This window comes from Talpa occidentalis, unplaced genomic scaffold, assembly GCF_014898055.3.
Source record: "Talpa occidentalis isolate TD23 unplaced genomic scaffold, MPIMG_talOcc4v2.1 talOcc4.13, whole genome shotgun sequence".
NCBI lineage: Eukaryota > Metazoa > Chordata > Mammalia > Eulipotyphla > Talpidae > Talpa > Talpa occidentalis.
Window position 1 is genome coordinate 50608780 of NW_023601322.1, and position 20759 is coordinate 50629538.

General features: G+C 38.9%; 1 protein-coding gene across 7 annotated transcripts in view; it reads right to left on the minus strand.

Moving 5' to 3' along the window:
- The window catches only part of PIEZO2 (piezo type mechanosensitive ion channel component 2), a 500507-nt gene that overhangs the window by 127370 nt on the left and 352378 nt on the right, over nucleotides 1-20759 (minus strand). For all 7 annotated transcript variants that reach the window (XM_054694215.1, XM_054694221.1, XM_054694214.1 and 4 more), the window contains exons 8-12: nucleotides 13042-13204; nucleotides 10292-10411; nucleotides 5772-5810; nucleotides 4712-4850; nucleotides 1745-1893 (exon numbers count right to left, since the gene is read on the minus strand). In XM_054694215.1, coding sequence (XP_054550190.1) covers nucleotides 1745-1893; nucleotides 4712-4850; nucleotides 5772-5810; nucleotides 10292-10411; nucleotides 13042-13204 — 610 coding nt within the window. The remainder of the gene's footprint in view (nucleotides 1-1744; nucleotides 1894-4711; nucleotides 4851-5771; nucleotides 5811-10291; nucleotides 10412-13041; nucleotides 13205-20759) is intronic.

Here is a 20759-nt window from a genome sequence, read left to right on the forward strand (position 1 = left end):
TCAGAGACCACTTTTAGTGGGCTATGCATGGGTATCTACAAGATAGAACAGAAAATTTCCATGGAGAAGCTCTGTATTAGGACCCTGTATAACTCATGAAGCCAAGTTAATTTAAAGGCAAATTTTAGCTTCAATCCATTAAGGGGTAAGAAAAAAAGTCACCAGACCCTTTGAGCAAATGATAAATCTTCTTCCATTCACATTAAACTTCCAAATAATCATAAATGTATGGGCAACAGAAAAAAAAATCTGTACATTATACTCACAAATACCATCTCTTTCCATATCTTATAACAAATCTTTGTGAAAAGATGTTTAGATGCATTTTCTAGACAAGTGTGGATAACTGAATTCCCAACTGTATTCTTGAATATCACAAGTCTTCAAGAGTTAGTTATAAGGTTTAAAATGTTTTGTAAGTCTTTTACTTTTGGAAAGTAGACAAATACTAAGATGAATGTAGTCAACATGGAATAAATATTTTCTCTTAGCAATTCACAAAACTGCCCTAAAGCATAGGTAGTTTTAAATGATGAGCTATTTTAAATTTAAATAAGTCCTAGTCATGAAACATAAAACATGGTAACTATAGTTAACAATACCTTACCATATATTTGTAGGTAATATTTGTTTACTTGAGAGAAGATCTTAAATTTTCTCATCATAAGATGAAAATATTTGTACCCATGCATACTCATTAGTCTTATTCTGGTGATCATTTTGTGATCTATACAGGTATCAACTTGTTATGTGGTACACCTGAAGCCAATATAATGTTATATGTCAATTATATCTCAACTAAAAAAGTACCCAGAGAGCACAGAACTAATTTCATTTAAAGAAAAGAATTTACAATCACGAAAGGAGTCATATTTATTTTTGAGGAGCTTTCTTTATCCCACTCCTCTTACAGATATGGTAGTGGTCCCTACTAGAAACTTAAGCTGAGTCATGCTAATTCATTTGGGAGACATCTTGATGAAGTACCTGTGGAAACTGTGCTTAGGTAATTTTCCATAGAGTTATAGGATATTTTCAATTTTATTTTATCATAATAGGTGTTTAGGAGATTTTACTATTGACATCAAATTTGGAAGATTTTTGCATTAAATAAGACAGGTTTCTAACACATTTTTCAAGAAGAAATTGTTTTTAGAAAGGGTAGAAATTAGATCTTCTATCTCCAAGCCTGGTAGATCTTCTATTTTCTATATACAAGGCTATCTTTCAAGCTATAAAGCTGAAGTTGGAGGGTGTACCCAGAGCTGTGCAGAAACATGTGTAAATTGAGAGCTAACAATCAGAACAAGCTCTTGGACATTTTTGGTTGCTTGCCACTCATACCGCACAAATGCAGCTTATGTGGAAAAAGTCTCATTCATATGTAAGATGAGGTGTGAATATGACTCATTAAATGAAAGAAAATCAGTAGCCTGTGTTAATCTTGAACACTGTTAATACCACCTAGGCAAACTATTCAATATGTCCTTTTAAATTGGCAAAATTGGGAAGACTGATTTGATAGCCTAATTTGAGAGAAATATGCTAGTATGTTAAAGGAAACTCAGAGAACATGGTTTTGAAATCTATAATGTAAAATTCCCATGAAAAATTAACATAACCAACCATTCTCAAGCAAGACATCGAGAAGATGAAGATACTGTGCTGGCCCTGAGAGGTTGGGGGAACCAGAGCAGACTTTTGTCTTCCATTCCTGCAGCCCATCAGTGGCCCTCATACATACCATCATAGCGATCAGGGCACAGATATAACTTTGTTTCATAATAAACTGGAACACAGAGACCATGGCATGAACTTTAACACTTCTTTTTTCATCAAGGCTCCTTTCCTTTTCAAATTCATCTTTGTCATCCTCTTCTTCCTCTTTCTTTTCTGGATGGACAAATACTTCATATAATCATTTATGCATGTATATGAGTTTTGTATAAATGTTCCAAGCAGTGCACATTTAAGACTTCAGAGGTTATTTCCAATTAACCAAAGCTCTTAGAATTCCAACACAATCAATACATATTCTGCCTGGTAAATGTAATGGATGCAGCCACACAGAAATTGCAGGAAGGAAATTTCAATTTGAGAGGGTGTGGGAGGCAGCTACTTCCATGAGCCCTAAGCATCTCCTTTTGGTATGAGTGTTCTCCCAGAGCCTCCTCTCTCTGAGCATAGGTGGGTCCTTTGGTGAGTGACCAACAAATAGAATACTTGGGAAGGGATGGCATTATCACCGCCAAGATTACAAAGATTGTGGCTTCGCCTTGGGCGCTTTATTTCTTTCACTCATTTGTTTTGAGAGAAGCCACTGCCAGGTTGTAAAGTGTCTGAGGGAGGGGCGCCGGTGGCAAGGAACTGATGTCTCTGGCCAGCATTTTGCAAGAACTTGAAGCCTGTCAACTGCCAATCTAGTGGAGACTGTCACTTGTGAGTTGCAATCAACAGCTTTATTGCAAACTGAAAGAGACCCTTGTCACCACATTCCTGACACTACAACACTAACTGTTGTTTTAAGCTGCTAAGTTTGAGGATAATGTTACCCTGGAATTGATCACTACTACAAGGAGTGTAGAGAGTATGTATTTAACAAAGATGCAGAACACCAGAAAACCAACCAACCAACAACCACTTTCTAAGAGTGAGCTCAGTGGTCTACAGTTTCCTTTTTGTTCAGGTTAAGGCAGAAAAGTCATACTGGGGATGGAAAGATCAGGTAAAAGTAAGAGAGAGAACATGTGGAGGGGTGAGGAGAACAGGAGCCAGCAACAGGAAACTACTGGCTTGGATGTGAAGGATTTCTCCTCAAGATACTTCTACAATTGTCAGAAACGCTATTTCGACTTCAAAGTGGAAGTAATAAAGAGTAGTAAGTGAATGCATCCATTCTGTCTTTTTTTTTTAATCATATGTGCTATGTATTGGGAGGTTATCAGAGGGTTGTTCACCACCATGAAAAAGAAACATAAACTCCTAAAAATCCAGTGACCATATATATAGGCCTGAGGCCAGGAAGAAAGCCTCTGAGTGAGGTTGTGTGTCTCCTCCCACAGGAGTCCTCTGCCTTCCATCCCTCAGTGTTGGGTTGGGTAAGCTTATGGTTTATATGGGGATGTCCACGGATCAGGAGATGATGACGATAAAATAAAATCTGATGGACTTCACAGCTATTGCCTGCTATGTCTCTGGTTGTGACTGTTTTGTGTATATAGGTTCAATTAAAAATAACAACCCAGCATCTGTTTTACTTTTGAAAGTTCAATTTATGATTTGAGTGACTTCACTTTGTCAGCAGTCAAAATTCTGTTTATTTCTTCTCATGTAAATATGTAAACAGAAGGAAGTCTGACTGTGCCCTGGACATCTCTCAAACTTTAGAATAGTCACAAATGCTGTTTCTTGGGCTGCCCTCTGTGTTTCAATATTATTAAGGCTGAACTTTGGGAAGTGCTGTGTTTCCTTAAGAGATTAGGAAGTGAAAACCTTCAGCTAAGTCTGAGTTGCAAACTGCAACATCTCCAAGTAGGAAGAGAAAAGGGTAACTATCCACACATCTGGTGCTCTGTGGATCAGAGGGCCTGGGGGCTGTGAGGAAAAGAAGAGGGCACTGATTGTGATCTAACTTACAAGGAGATATCGGGTGACCTGACCAACCATTTGTGCTGCTAAATAGATACGTACTATGGGGCAACTAGGAGACCAGCTGATAAGGAACTATGAAAACAGCATATTAGAATAAGCTTGATAAAGAATGATGAAAAAAAGGTCATTAAAGTGAGCTTCATGTACTAATTCAATTGGACAGCTGCTGGTCATTTATTAAAGATAAGATGTTGTAAAATAATTAAAGCCTTAATTCCACACAAATGGAGATAATAATAGTTCTGTATGCACTTTGCAGATTCCTGCATGTATTTGATCCCCCGTCTCCCCTCCCCACCCCAATAGTAAGCTGAGCTAATTCTGTCTTGGTGAACTGGTGACTGGTATGCTTTCTCTCCCTCAGGGAGACGGCCAACAGCAACTGAATTAAAGGCTGCCTGGCAGAAATGAAGGACTGATGCCACCAGATAGTCACATTCTTCAAGGGGTGCCAGAAATTTCCATCTCTAGGCCAGAGCTGCAGCTTTTAAAATCTTGTTTACAATTTTTTCTTTTTTTAGTAAGTGTTGTGTAAACCAAAAACAAGTCTGAGGATAAGCTCTCTGCCCCAGGCCTTCAATTTGTCACTTCTAGTAACAGACCACTTACCTTCCATGCAATCTACTGAGAGAAAAGGCCTACTACAAGTTTCTTGTTTTCAGTAGAATACTTTCTGAAAACATTTGTCCATTAAGCAGTTATGATTTCATTTAAATTACAGAAAAACCAAAACACATATATACACATATGTTAACACGATAAACACAATGAAAATATTTTTCCCTTTTGTTTTTAAAGTTTGTCCCAATTATGCCACTTATTTTGTTACATGGATAGAACACACATAGCAATGTGACAGGGTAAAATATAGCCAGGATTTAAGGAAATTACCTTAACATATTGGCTGTGGAAGACAACACCTCTATCAGAAAAAACAAAGCCAAAAAAAGAAAAAGAAAGACTAAATCCGATAAACAGAAGATGGAGACATGCCAGTTTATGCATTAGAAAAACAGGGCCCTGAGTGTGACATGTAACCACAGAACCTGCTGCTCCTTACCTGAGGCATCATCAGAGGGTTCCCACCGGTACTGTGGGGTAGAGTACAGGTCTGCTTTGGCGGGCCCATTCTCTAGGGGAAGACTAGGGTGGATGGTGTGGTAATCCACCGGATTGCCGTTCACAGTCACCAGCAGGCCCTGGCAAGGGGGCAGGGGGAAAGCACACCCGTGAGAGCAGCCGTACCTTCCAGTGCAGTTATACCGCCTTTCCTGACTCTAGGTAGGAATAACTCAGCAATGAAGAACTGACAGAAAGCTGAACAATTTGGTGAGCTGTACACGTAACCAGATGAGTGCTGCATGATTGCTCTCCAAATCTATTCTCCAGAGTAATCAAAATAAAGCACAAATTTGATCCTACTGTCCCTCTGCTAAACACCATGCAACACAACCTCTGTCCTTAGTACAGAAAGTTTAAATGCTGGAATGGCCTGGCTGAGGATTCTTGACCTGGTCTGATCTCTTCTCCAGTTTTAGTTCTGCTGCCAGCAGTCCCACCAGCTTGACCTTCTAACTACATAGAACTGCAGACCCTCCTGGGCCCTGACCAGGAGCCCCAGGAGTCCCTCCAACTGCTCACACCCCTTGTGGCTCTCCCCATGATTAATGCAACAGGTCTCCACCTAGATGTCACCTCCCAACTTGCAATTCCTCTTTTGCACTTCATACACTCATATAATTTCTTTTCCCCTCAATCTGTCTCTGTGGCTTTACAGTCTTTGAGACATACACATAAATGTACATAAGCACATACACACGTGTGTGTCCATGCACATGCAAGATTTATGTAATTTATGTAATACCCAATTTATGTAATAGGCATATCTGCAGAGCAAAATGCAATGTGACTTTTTAAAAGTTTAAGTATATTTTCTAAGATTATATTTGAGCTCATACTATATGTTAGTATTTTAATAGCATTTAACCAGTATAGTTTCTGCAAGCAAAATTATGGCAGTTTTATATATAGTTAAAATATAACTAAAGGAGTTCATTCCAGTTCTGTCACTTTTTCATACCTTACACACACATAAATGGTAATTCTAAGGATATACTAACATCAGATGGCTTGTAGTCATCTTGGGTCATGGATAAAAGCTGCAAAAAGCAACGCAGGACAGCATGTTAATATGTAAGCTGAAAGCACTGTAATATTTATATATCTATAAAGTTTCACTCTACACATACAAATTAAATGAGCTTGAAGGTAATATGTTAAACTTGCCATGGCATAGAACTGGTTGTTGCTGTTTATTACAATCATTTTCCAGTTATTAACCTTTAATTATAATAGCAAATAAGCAGTCATAAGCCACATGACTCTAAAAGTTGATTACGTTTTTCAAGTGTTTTGTTCTCATAGAACAAGCTGTTTACTCCTAGACTTGTTGGGACACTGCAGTGTTCTGAAAGTATTTAACTTTTCAAGAAATACAGGTTTCATAATAAAGACACATTGATTTGTTGTGAAGTTTAAGACTTTTTAAAGATTTGCATATTGTCTACAACAAAATAATTATGTGATGATAAACTTTAATTATATTAGTGTCAAGTGTTTAGGGCTCTCCCCCAAATAACAGCTACTTAATATGCCAATGGTTCACCCAATTTGGGGGGTCAAGACTCATTTACATTCTTAAAAATCAATGAGGGTCCCAAAATTTTTTCGTGGGTTCTGTCAATATCTACCATACTAAAAATGAAAAAAGGCATTTAAAAATATATATTTAGGATGGTTTCACTCATAGGAGGAATAAAGGGAACCAAATAATACATCAATGTGAAAATACATCAAATAACAGTACAAAACAGAGCAAAACAAAAACAGACAATTATAATCAGAGACATCCTGCAGGGGAGGAGGAGGGAGAGGGACCAGAGGGAAGGAGGGAGGAGCACAGGGAACTGAGGTGATGGCGCATGGGTGCTCTGGTGAAGGGAATTCTATGGGGACTACACCTGGGGGTGGGGAAGCAAATATTGTTTAAAAATGAACAATGATGAAAAAAATAAGTGAATAAAAATAACCATAAAAATAACATAAAATAAAAATATATATTTATTGGGCCTCCCCGGTGGCGCAGTGGTTGAGTGCTGGGCTGGGAAGCTGCCCGCAGCCTCTGCAGCGCCGGTTCGATCCCTGGCCACCGGGCAAGGGTCCCACATGACGTGCAGACCTCTCCTGAAGTGCCCGCTGCTCCCCTCAGCAGTGTACTTCTGTCAGTCTGTCTGTTCTGCTCCCGGCTCTGGCTCTGGTAAATTCTCTCACCCTCCCCCGCTTCTGACTGTACCCAGTGCTTGTATAAATAAATAAATAAATATATATTTATTAATTTATTAGAAATTTGAAACCCACTGCATGTTAACATAAGCCATTTTACTCAATAGATGTGTTTTTTCAAAAAACAAAGTAAAAAGAGTGGTATTATTTTATGCTTTATTTATTACTTTTAACTTCTGACTTGAAAGAAGACAGCTGGATTTTCACCCTTGTTCCTGCATTCAATCTGTTTTACTTTTTCATTGAAACATGAAGAAAATTTGGCTTCACAATGATATGCTGTTGGAGAAAGGAGAGTATTTCAACAGTCTATCCTCCTAACTGTGAAGAATCATTGATACTACCCCAATTCAACAAGTGGTCGTTTCTTGAAGGTTATTCGTGATGTGGAACCTGAAACCATTTTCAATAAACTTTCATACTTTGTCACATTAAAATCCACTCATGAATCTTGCACCTTGAATAGATCTTCTTCTCCTTCTCCTTCTTCCTCTTCCTCTTCCTCTTCCTCTTCCTCTTCCTCTTCTTCCTCCCCTTCCTCCCCTTCCTCTCCTTCTCCTTCTCCTTCTCCTTCTCCTTCTCCTTCTCCTTCTCCTTCTCCTTCTCCTTCTCCTTCTCCTTCTCCTTCTCCTTCCTCTTCTTCTTCTTCTTCTTCTTCTTTTTAATGAGGTACCTTTGGTTTACAATACTGTGTATAATTTAGGGCAATAGGTTCACAACTCTTCAGGTGTATGTTAACATACTACACCCATCACCAAAACACCCAGAATCCTTCACCATAGACGCCTGGGCCCTCTTCCTTTTTTTTTTCCCTACCTACTTATTGCCACCTCCCCCTCTAGCAGCCTGAGTTCTACAGTTATATTTCTAGGGTTGGTTTTGGATAAGTTTTGCCTGTTGTTTGTTTTATTTCTCTATATTCCACATATGAGCAGAATCCTCCTGTATTTGTCTTTCTCCTTCTGATTTACTTCACTGAGCATAACCCCCTCCATTCCATCCATGTTATTGCAAGTGGCAAAATTTCATCTGTTCTTATAGCTGAGTAGTGTTCCATTGTGTATCTATTCCACGTCTTCTTTATCCACTCACCTGTTACAGGATACTTAGGATGTTTCCACAACTTGACTATTGTAAATAACAGTGAATAAAAATTACATTTTCTCCACACTTTTACCAACACTTGTTTCTATTTTTTCTTATATTCATTCATTGGTGTGAGGTGGCATTTCATTGTAGTTTTGATTTTTCATTTACATGATGATAAGTGATGCTGAGTGAATCTTACTTGCATATTTTAATACCATCATTGGTGAAACAGCTCTACCAAATAGTGACACTTTTCATTACACAATATTCAAAAAACACATTATGTTAATATCACCACTTGTAAGAAAAGTCTTTCAGTACTGGGAAGTTTTCATATTTTCAGTGGTCCATAGGAATTTTCCAATATTCTAATATTTACTGAAAAGTTCAAATTGTATAATTCACAGCAAATGTGGTCAGATATGCCTTGAAATGATGTACATATTTCATTTATTTTTCCAGTAATTATCTGCTCAATAACTACACCTGAATGACCATCATTCATCTATCAGCTCTTGCAAATAAATCTGGTATTCGGTGGGAATAGCTTCCAACAATCAGTCTGGTGGTCTTCATATGAAAAGTTGCTCAACTTTAGTATCTAGCCCTGTATGTGGACTTCCCATTTTGTCACACAGAATATTAAAATATGTGAATTCCAAGGTTAAGTCTTAAGAAAATTAACACCTTGGGCCTCCCCGGTGGCGCAGCGGTTGAGCGCTGGGTTGCGAAGCTGCTCGCGGCCTCTGCGGCGCCAGTTCGATCCCCGGCTGCTCCCCGGCCACCGGAGGAGGGTCCCGCATGGCGCGCAGACCTCTCCTGCCGCCCGCTGCTCCCCTCAGCAGTGTACTTCGGTCCTTCTGCCTGCTCTGCTCCCCGCTCTGGCTCTGGTGAATTCTCTCACCCTCCCGCGCTTCTGACTGTACCCAGTGCATGTATAAACAAAAAACAAACAAACAAATAAATAAATAAAAACATGCCTCTATAAAATAAATAAATAAAATAAAAAACACCCATTCTCCTTTATAAAAAAAAAAAAAAAAAAAAAAAAATTAACACCTATTTTGGGTTCATCAGGAACTTCTTAATGGAACTGGTCTTTCTGCTTTGTTTTCTGTTGAGTGTGTGCCATGAAGAACACAGCCATGGCTATACAGGTTTGTGTAACTGTATTGGTTTATGGCTTTGTGTCATCAGAGCAAATGTCAGCACAGCGAAAAAGGCAAATATTAATAATCTTACAAAATATTTTTATTCTTATGGATCTCTGGATTTCCCAGAGTTCCACAGATCTGATTTTAAAACTGTTGTATACATGCATCACTCAGTGAAATGGGAAGACTATTCTGTCAAGTCATGAGGAAACAGAAGAGGACCTTGATACCCTGAGAGATCTGAGAGCACATTGGCTCCACATGCTGTCAGCACCCTGGGGTGGCTCATTCATTGTTCGGTGCTCTCTTTGCACAGGACAGTTATGCTCAAAATAAAACCACATATCTAAGAAGAAAATCACCTCCTAGCAAATACATCAGACAATCTACTCCTCAACTCTCTAACATGTTGGAAAGCAAATTCTGACTCCATCGAAGAGTTATGAGTATTAGTTTTTACAACATTGCAAGTTTTAACAAGTCAAAATAGTCAATAAATAATCAAAAAGCTATGTATATAGACTTCCCCCAATTGTGACCCACTTTTCCTTGCCAATTCATACTGAAGCCTCAAAACAGTGATAATTATATATATATATATATAAAATATATATATATATATATATATATATGGTTTAAGTGGTTATTATTGTGACTGCTTACCCAATAAACTGAAATTATTTGCTTCATTGTGTTTCAACATTTAGATCTTTACCACCCAATGCTAATATATCACTTTGTAATTTTTGTTCGTCTTAACATAAAACTAGCTTTCAAAAATCAAGATCATTCTTTCTCATCAGGATTAAGAGATTTGAGTAGAAAGCACTGGAATATGAAATGATTTTCTCATTGAGGAGGTTGGACCATGGTATTTTCTTTGAAAGCCCTGGGTTCCCATCACTGACTAGAACTCTAATACTTTACAATCAAACTATTTCTACAAACCATGAACAATCTGAGTTTTCAGCTAGTATCCTATAATTCATGCTCAGCAACATCAAGTCAAAATGGCGAAATACTAGAAAGAGGAAATTCTTTTCCTGGTGGCTTACTTTTCTCTCGTCTGTTGGGTAATGGGTTGCGTACCACAGGCTCCGCCTCCTCTCAGCTGTGATTGGTATGGGGCTGCAGGCCAGTGCTCTCTCCTCCTCCTTGGTCCTCTCATCCTGTACCTGAGATACAGAATTAGCCACAGGACCAGCTGTGCTCCCCAGTGTGGTTCTCTCAGCAGCCCAGACACCTCAATATGATTATTTTTAGTTCTTTACACAACATATATATGTATATGTGTGCATGCGTGTATTAATCAAGATACTTTAAAAAAATGACAATTTTGCTGCCCTGTAAGTGCTAAGCAGGTCAATATCATGTCCTGTTTCCTACTCAGTCCCATAAATTACAGGAGTATGCCCTAACATTAAGTATACACTGCATTTCAATGTAAAGTCAAAACTGCACTAAATAGCAATCGAATGGATCTTAGATGAAAAGTTTGCAAAGAAATATTGCACTATTAACTGTGTAACCCAGCCATGGAGATAATTTTTAATTAAGAAATTTGTTAAAGGCAGACTCATACAACTATACATACTATTAAAACAGGAACATAGCTAAGCATAAACTGGTGTCTTACCTAATGGGACATTGGCCTAAATCAGACAACTGGTCTAGAAGAGATAAAAAGAAGTTATAAAGAACAGAAAGTGTTGGGTGCTCCCACAGAAGCATTAACACCACTGATACTGGGGCAGAGCCAGTAGACTTAGCCTTAAGCCCAAGTCTCAGCTTCCCATGTGGGGCGTGCCCAATGCCCTGGGTGTGAATTCACACTTTACAGGTCTCTGTCCACAGAGCTCAGTTAAATCATGACAGCTACTTCTCTTTCTCACACATGTTTTGTAGACTCTTACCACAAAACTAACTAACACTTTCTGGTTGACATCTTTTGTGAAATGAGCCAGGTCAGTGGAACTATGTCTAATCAGCAAGCTGTCCTCCGTTATTGTGTCCTGTGACCTGGCCCAATTAAATACAACAGGCTGAAGTGTATGAATTGGGCCCTGTTGTCCAAATACTCCTCCAGACATCAATTGATAGTGTTGTTATTAACTCTGTGGCCCACAGCTATATTGCCTGCCTCCCTTTGTCCCTAGGCAGACTGTGACAGACAAAGTTGAATGTCTCTCGGGTCTGCAGGGCTACAACACAGCTTTTCCCTTTATGACGGCATCACAGAGTTGGCACACATGCTCTGCCTGAGAGACCCACTGCTAAAGCAGAGGGATTCTTATTAAGTTGAATGCTTTACAGTAATTTCACCATTTACTAGACATTGTTCAGAAATAGCTCCTATGATAGATTTTACTTTCTTTTGTATATAGGGATTAACTGTACACAGATGCATATACTTGTCTGTATATGAGTTTGTGGAGGAAATGAACACAATCACTTTAACTGATTACACTGACACACTTAAATTTTAGAAGAGATATGGAGAAACATTGTGGCAGAAGATGACCTGGATCCTTTAGGACCCTATAAGGCATTCTGTTACGATGCAACCACCATCAGCAGGCCCTACTGGAACATCAGTGCTCACTGGTACTGTTCCCCAATGTGCTGGCTTGTCCTCTGGCGGGTAGAGGAGAAAGGGTATGATAACTCTTGTCCACACCACTTGTCTTCTTCATGTGCCATATGCTATCTTGCAACTGAGCTCTGTTGGTCATTTAGGGACGGAAATAAAAGTGGATGAGTTTTTCTGTTACTGAAAGGGAAAAGATAGGAGTCACACAGTCCCTCTGGTCCTGACCTGAAAAGGGCCATGTCCTTGTCAACATCCCCACAGGAAATGAGCCAGGCCTCAGTTGTGCCTAGAGGAGACATCCTAAACCCCTGGGCTTGTGAAGGGGTGTCACTGGTTGCTGAGCTATCCCTGTAACATCTTCAGAGGACACATGTCTGAGAGAAGATTTGGAGAACTGACACCCTCGCTTTGTTGCCAAACATGGGTTGGATTGGATTTCTACTCTTCAGTAAATGTGCTATTAGACCAACTTACCTCTCTCACCGAATTTTCGTTATCTCTGAGTACAATACCAATTCTGAGTTTTCAGTGGATTGAATAAGATAATATATGTAAACAGTTGAGCTTATAACCAGGCATTTTGTAAATTGAGTCTCACATGCTTCTTAGCACCTCCCATTCTTAGAGCATGTGAAAGGAAAACCAGTCTTTGCTGTGTTGGTATTTGTATTCACTTAGTACTTTCTGCAGAATAAAAACACTGTAACCTTGTAGGCTTTTATGCCCTTCCACCATTAGGATTGATGATGGATCCCTGTGGTCTTGAATGCATGCCTGATGGCAGACACCTGGAGTAGGGTGTGGGCATATGTAGGTGGGTGCACCTGGGCAGACTGGCTTATAAGAGCAGCATACAGGAACCAGAAGAACACGTGAGAGAACAGAAGAGAAGCAGCAGAGCAGCAAAGGCCATGAGAGAACACTGGAGAGCCCAGAAAGAGTGAAGATTTGGGGCGCCCACCCCCCTGCCTGCCATGTACCTGGTAAAACGCCAATAAAAGCCTGAAAAGCCACCAAGGGCTCCAGAACTCTCCTTTACCTGTCTGTTCGGGTCATAGAGATCCTGCTCTAGGCCATCCTGCCCCTACAGCCCTGCTCTAGTTATTTTGGAATATAGTATTGACTAGTGAGTGTTTATTAGCAATGAGCCATTTCACCTGGAGTGGAGTTTCAGTTTACTTGCAGACAAGATCATGGAAACCATTTGATCCTTACCAGTGGCTCCTGCAGCCAGATGCGGATCAGCGTGGCCAGAGTATAGTACATCACCAGCAGGAGGATGGGGTTGGCGTGGTGATACCACGACAGGTCTGGGTTCGCTATGATCTTCCAAGTGCTGGAACAGTCTGTTCGAATTACCGATTTGATACCAAACAACCTGATTAAAAGCAAAGAAAAATATTAAAATATACAAACACTATATGTTCCTAACAAAGATTAATTAAAAGCATCTTGTTTTTAATACAGTCATGATCTATTTGTAGATTAATCCATTTTATTCTGGATACTTCATGTGTTATACATATGAATATACATACATATCCTTAAATCATTTATATGTATATTGGTTTGTGTGGTAATGTGTATAAAATTGATAACAAGACCAGTCAGATGATCTTTACATTGGTTTTAATACCTAACTAGGGCCTCCCTGGTGGCACAGGAGGTTGAGTGCAGCGCTGTGAAGCTGTCCGCAGCCTCTACAGTGAGGGTTCGATCCTGGCCTGTGGGGGAGATACACACATGGCGCAGCAGACCTCTCCTCTCTCGCCCACTGCTCCCCTCAGCGATGTATTTCAGTCAATCTCCCTGTTCTGTTCCCCGCTCTGTCTCTGGTGACTCTTCTCACCCTTCTGCACATCTGGCTTGTACCCCGGTTCTTGTATGCATGAATAAATAAATCTTAAAAAAAATATAACTATTTAAAAAAATTAAAAAAAAGAATAAAACCTAACTAATACTAAATCCTTGTATACATTTTAGAAATGTGTTTTAATTGCCTATCAGGCCTATTAAATCCCTGCATTTTTGATGTCAGCATAAATGTGAGTTTTAGCAGGATTATCATTAGCTATTCAGCTGATGTTGATATTATTCAGTTGGGCAAACACTGAAATTGAACACAATTCTACTATTCAGCCATAAAAGTCAGATATTGCATACTAGAGGTTCTGTACAATATATTTCTGTCCAATTTTATTTATGGGCAATTTAATTTTTTTCCAAAGCTTTATAATTCATTTTTTTTGAAATATTTTATGAGATTTGTTAAATTTTGAAATGCTTATGTTAATTTCTGTTATATAATTAGAATTTTTTGATTATACAATGGGACATTGTATAAAACATGATCCATTTAGAAATTCATGCTGTACAAATTTTTTCTAAGAAAGGATTTTAATAAGTGAATAAAATTTTTACATGTTAAGTTAGCCTCATCTTTCTATTGTTTGTATCTTTTATATGTGATTTAAAAAATTTTATGTAACCCTCCTAATTCAATTATAAAATCTTCATGTTTTCCATTCATAAAATTTCTCAGGATAATATCATTTTCTATCACAAGGCAAGGGCAATATTAGTGAATTACTGGAAACATATTTAAAGTAAGCTAAATAGAAACAATCAGTTTTATAAGAAAAAAATAGTTATGCTAGAACTTGCTTTTACAGATCCTTTCTTTTAGGTGTAGGCAGATTTTTTAATATTCGCATTAGGAAGAAAAATTTCCTGCTAACAAGAGTTAGGTCCCATTTAGAATGGTGGGGCACTTTGAACATGGCTTTGGAGTCCTAGATTAAACTGTACGTTTCTTGTATAAAGAACACAGAATTATTTAGATTTGCAATCACAGCTAGATAGTCTTTGGATTAATCCAACAGGTGAGTTCTAACTACCAAATCCTGCCTCTTCTCACCCATACCTGGTACCTCATCAAATGTCATTTCAAAAATACCTGCTTTGCTCTATCAGAAAGACAGGAAGAGCTACCACAGCTGTTTGTAAATGAAACTATATTCCTCCTTAACAACGTTGAGTCCAAACACTCCGCACTTTACTTTGACATGTAATAATACAGTTACCAAAAACAGATTTTGCACATTTCTACAAGAATGCTGCGTAATCAGTAGTCTTATATCCTGTACTACTAATGCATGAACTAACAAACATGGGTCAATGTGGAGAATGACTTTTTTTTTTTTTTTTACAGAGTTTTGCAAATACTGTAAGACTTTCTTCTCTGCATACTATAGAAAGAATTCCCATGAAGATGAGAAGTTTTTTGTTGAAATTTCACATCCTCTCTAGCACTACAAGCCTAATTACAATATTGCAGAGATTTCTGGTGCACATCATTGTAGATCAACATCTGTCTATACTACATAGGCTCACCACTAAAAGTTTAATTCCATCCTTTGCCTCACAATTGATCCCTTTTACCAGATTTATCCTTCCCTCTTTCCTCCAGGTAAACACTAGTATGTCCTGGAGCTTATTTTTATTTACTTGACTTTTACTGGGGTCCTTCCATAATTTAATAGTGCTTCTTGATATTGATGATATAAAGAAAGGCAACATCACAGCACCTGCCCTCCTGGACTCACCCTCAGTCTAACTACAACAGCATGATGTTTTTGGTTTGGAGAGAGCAAGTTGTTATGGAAGGCCTCCTGTCTGTGGCTGTTTGGGATGTGTGCTGGGCAGGGATGCCAGGAGAATGCTGGGCGTCAGAGAGTAGAAATAGGCCAGATGAGTAATGATGAGAAGAAAGGGATATCCTAAGTGACTGGTGAGATGCTGGCATGTTCATGGGTTGGAATGGATGTGGAAAGTAAGAAATAGGGCAAAAAAAAAAGTTAATAAAGTAAAAATCAAAATCAACAGGCAACCATAGACCAGAGACATTCTGTAGGGGAGAAGGAGGAAGAAGGATCAGGACGGGGTGGGGAGAGCCCAAGGGACTACGGTGATGGTGCACTGGTGAACTGGCAGTGGGGATTTCATGGGGAAATCACACATTGTACAAAAATGAAGGCTGATATAATAAATATTTATAAAAATACTAGTTAAAAGGCTATTGAAAAATTAACAGTTCTGTGCCTCAGTTTCTTGAACTTAGATTGTATAAGACGGAACTCCTAAAGATGTTGTGAGATTTAAGTGGGTTAATATGTGAAAAATACTTAGTGGGTTGTAAGCATATGAGAAACAGTAAGTCCTCACAATAAAATTCAAGTTAAGCAGAAAACAAAAAAAAGAAATGGGGCACGGTAAGAGCAGACACTCTATTTCCTTATGAATGCATCATTGAATATAATAAACTTCAGTCTACCTTGATGATTACCACACAACCACTAGTGTATCTAAATGGTTATAGACCAAATGTATTCAACAAAGATATCTACATTTTAAAAATTCACCAGTCACTCAAAGCACTTGAAATTGATTATCTTAAATCTCTCCACAGAAATGTGTTTGCCTGAAAAAATAAGTGTTTGCATGGGAATATATAGGGACATAATATGGACAGTACATTTCCATTTACTGCTTATTTAGAAGCAGAAAGATAATACTTTTGTTTTTTTATGCATTTGGAATATTCCTTGTACCCGGATCCAGTTCTAGCAATGGTGGAACACACATGTATTTGGTAGGTGACTCACTGTCTCCAACAGTTTAATTTCTTATGAAATCTAATTGATTTGGGGATGGGGAGATGCTATAACCATGTGGACAAAGAAAGGACACGTTTGAGAAGATCTTATGCTAAATGCCTAAGATTTCATAAACTCTCCTGTTTCTCAGAGGATGGCTGTCCCTGATTGACAGTCAGCTCCCAGGAGAGACATAACAGACCCTGGGGCATATGCTCCTGCTTTTCCACCTGTTCTGCCTAGCTTTGCTCTCTATTTAAGGTCAACATCTCTGTTCATAGAAAGGTCCACATCTCTCTTCTTGGACAATAACAATACAGAGGGGGATTGCCAGCTTTTTTCCTTTCCACTATGACCCTTGCCAGAGTTACTTTCAGAAAACTCAGCATGTCACTCCTTCCTATTTCATATCCTCCACTGCCTGGAGAATAACCCCAAGTACCAGAAAAAGTATCTCCCTGCCTTCAGCAACCTGGTCTTACTCTTCTTTTCCCAGATACCTTGAACGTGAGCATATTGGACTATTTGGAATTTGCATAAAATTTGAGTCTCTTCACTTTTTGGGGGGTGAGGGGTGGGAGGGGAGGGATTGGGGTCAGAATGGGGGGGTTGCAATTGTATGGGGAATATAAAAATAAAATTTATTATTAAAAAAAAAAATTGAGTCTCTTTGATCTTGCTACTCCTTGTTTTACCAGGCTCCTTTCCAGATAACTGCGGCTGTTCTAGGATCAATAATGCAAGGATTAAGAGTGTATATGTCAAGTGGGCTTTGCCCAGTCTTGGTAATGCAAATCCAAGGCAGAAGAATGGGCTGGGCATCACAGACTTGCTCATATCTCTCAGGACAACTCCAGTCCTACCCGCAACTGCACCCCATAATATATACATATTAATGTGCTCCTTCCAGGTATGCTCAACTATCCCACATTATTACAGGGGTCACTCAGGATACCAGTCGTCTGGGAAGGCATGATTCTATTACTGCCATGATATATCATCTGAACCCTTATGCTAATTTATAACAATTGGTTTCCGCTGCAAGCATCAGTTCATCTTCAATCTTTCTTTCAGTCCTGATACTCTTCATAGTTAATGTCAACTCTTAGTCTAAAGCCAATTTCTACATTTTTATTTCAGCCTCCTTTTCATCTTCATTTCTGTTGGACATCTTGACATCATTAAGGCATAAGTTCCAATGTCACCACCCTGAGAAACCTATGATTTCTCCTGACTGAAATCAGTATGTCCAGCCCTCTGCATCCACAACAACTGCATTTGCAGTCATGGTTTGTAATCCTATTATTTTAAGTGTTTGTGCTTGTTTGTCTGCCTAGTTTGATTCAACTTCTAACAAAAAGGATACACCTTCTCATCTTGTCTTTTTATTTATTTATTTGTTTGTTTATTTGTTTATTTTAAAAGATTTATTTATTTAGTTATACAAGCACTGGGTACAGTCAGAAGAGCGGGAGGGTGAGAGAAGTCACTAGAGCCAGAGCGGGGAACAGAACAGGCAGACTGATGAAATACACTGCTGAGGGAAGCAGCAGGTGGCAGGAGAGGTCTGTCGCGCCATGTGGGACCCTTGCCGGCAGCCAGGGATCGAACCAGTGCTACAGAGGTGGCAGGCAGCTTTGCAGCCCAGTGTTCAACTGCTGCCTCACCAGGGGAGGCCCTCATCTTGTCTTTTTAAAAAAGCAATTAACTGACGTGTTTTCTTTATGGAGGTAATATTGGTTTAAAACACTGTACATGATTTCGGGGAATAGGTTCACACCTCCTCTTCTCATCCTGTCTTGATGATAGTGCCTAGTATAGGAGATTTTAAAGGTAAGCATATTTAATTGAAGTAAAAGATTAAGTTATACCATTAAGTTGTAGTGATGATCACAGCTATGATAACAAATAAGGAATGACAGTCACTGCTTTTGAAAAAGAGAGAGAAGGGGTAGAAAGGAACTATAGCTCACCAGAGGATTCTAGAATTTTTAGGGATATAGAGCTGTGGTCTGGATCCCACTATCCAGGATTGGGAAGTAAGAACACAGAATCAGAGCACCACAAAGTATTGCAAGATCGTTGTAGTTCATCAAAGTCCTGACTTGGATCATATACAGCAGATGCTATTTTTTGTTGTTTACAGTGACCAATATGAATCTCAAACTTTACCATCTGGATGGATCAATACATAAAATGTATATAGTTAGAAAATAAGCTTTATAAACCAAAGAATCCAAGTTTATAATTAAGAAACAATAAGTGATTCAAATATCCAATAAGAAAAAAAAATATGAAGCAACCTGAATGATTCCTTTAAGATCCTACAGTAATATTTTTATTGGGTTATTATGTATAAACATTTATTTCATGCCTTTTGATAAAAGGGTATCATGGTTATATACCCTTGGCCCCTCTGAGGGGCCAAGTGCACAGCTGACCTAGCTCTGTGGCTCTGTGGACTCTTTCTAGATGCTTTTGCCTCTCATGGGGAACTTGCTTTGCATTTTTTTCCTCTCCCTCCAGAGCATTCATAACCTCTGACAACATATGGTGATTATGAATTGGCAGGCTATTTGTTTCTATTTGCACATGTTGGCAGATTTATAAAACTTCCACCTGTTTGAAGGTTCACCCCGGACCACATCTGCTTGGCCTATAGTCATGAAGAAATCCAGCTATTTGCAAGAAATACGTAATACTGAAAATAAAACCACACTTAACATTTTTTAATTGTGGTAAAATACACATAGAATAAAATTTATCATCTTAAAATTTTAAGTATACATTGTAGTGGTATTAACTACATTCACATTTTTGTGCAACAGGTCTCCAGAGCTTTTTCATCTTTGTAAGACTGAAACTCTGTACCCATTAAACATTAACTCCCCACTTCCCCTCCCCTTAGCTTCTACCAGTCACTACTTCCTGTCTCTATGAATTGGACTACTTTAGAGACTGCATACAAGTGGAATTATGCAGTATTTGTGATTTTGTGACTAGCTTATTTCATGCAGCATAATGTCTTCAAGGCTCAGTCATGTTTAGCATGTATCAGAATTTTCCTTCTATTTCAAGGCTGAATAATACCCCATTGTGTGCATACACTGTATTTTATTTATCCATTCCACCAGGAATGGACACGTCTACCTTTTGACTATTATAATGACACTGCTATGGACATGGGTGTGCAAATATCTCTTCAAGATTCTGCTGTTAATTATTTTGTTGGTTGAAATTTACTTATTTATTTATTTATTACACCACTGTTCATTTTTAAACAATATTTGCTTCCCCCAACCCCCTCAGGTATAGTCTCCATAGAGTTTCCTTCCCCAATGCACCTGTGCACCATCACCTCAGTCCCCTGAGGTGCTCCTCCCTCCCTCCCTCTGATCCCTCTCCCTCCTCCTCCCCTGCAATATGTGTCTGATTTATAATTGTCCATTTTTGCTTTGTTGTGATTTGTATTGTTATTATTTTTTACACTGATGTCTGCTTTAATTCTTTTTTTTAAATTTTTTTTTTATACAGGCATGTTTATTTATTTATTTATTTGTTTGTTTGTTTTTTGTTTATACATGCACTGGGTACAGTCAGAAGCGTGGGAGGGTGAGAGAATTCACCAGAGCCAGAGCGGGAAACAGAACAGGCAGAAGGACCGAAGTACACTGCTCAGGGAAGCAGCGGGCGGCAGGAGAGGTCTGCGCACCATGTGGGACCCTCCTGCGGAGGCCGGGGAGCAGCCGGGGATTGAACCGGCACCGCAGAGGCCGCGGGCAGCTTCGCAACCCAGCGCTCAACCGCTGCGCCACTGGGGAGGCCCAGTCTGCTTTAATTCTTTTGACTATATACCCAGGAGCAGGATAGTCAGATCAAGTGGTGATTTAATTTTTAATTTTTTGAGGAATTTTCATGCTGTTTTCCATGGTGGCTGTACCATTTTATATTTTCATCACGAGTGCATAAGCATTCCAATATCTCCACATTGTTGCTGACACTGTTTCTTTTTTTTTTTTTATGATTATTATAACCATCCTATCATGTATGAGGTTGGATACCACATACTTGCGGAGCTTTTCTTCTTAAGGGCCCAGAACTCTTATGATGCAGGCCTCTCTAATAACACAAGGAGACCTCTTGACTTAAATAAGCTTTTGGTAGAGTATACAATTAGATTGTTAAAAGTCGAGGCACATTTTAAATCTCTATGAAGCCAGAAAATAAATTCTTTTCAAATAGGGTAAAATGGTTGTTTGGGGCCAAATAATCCTCTCC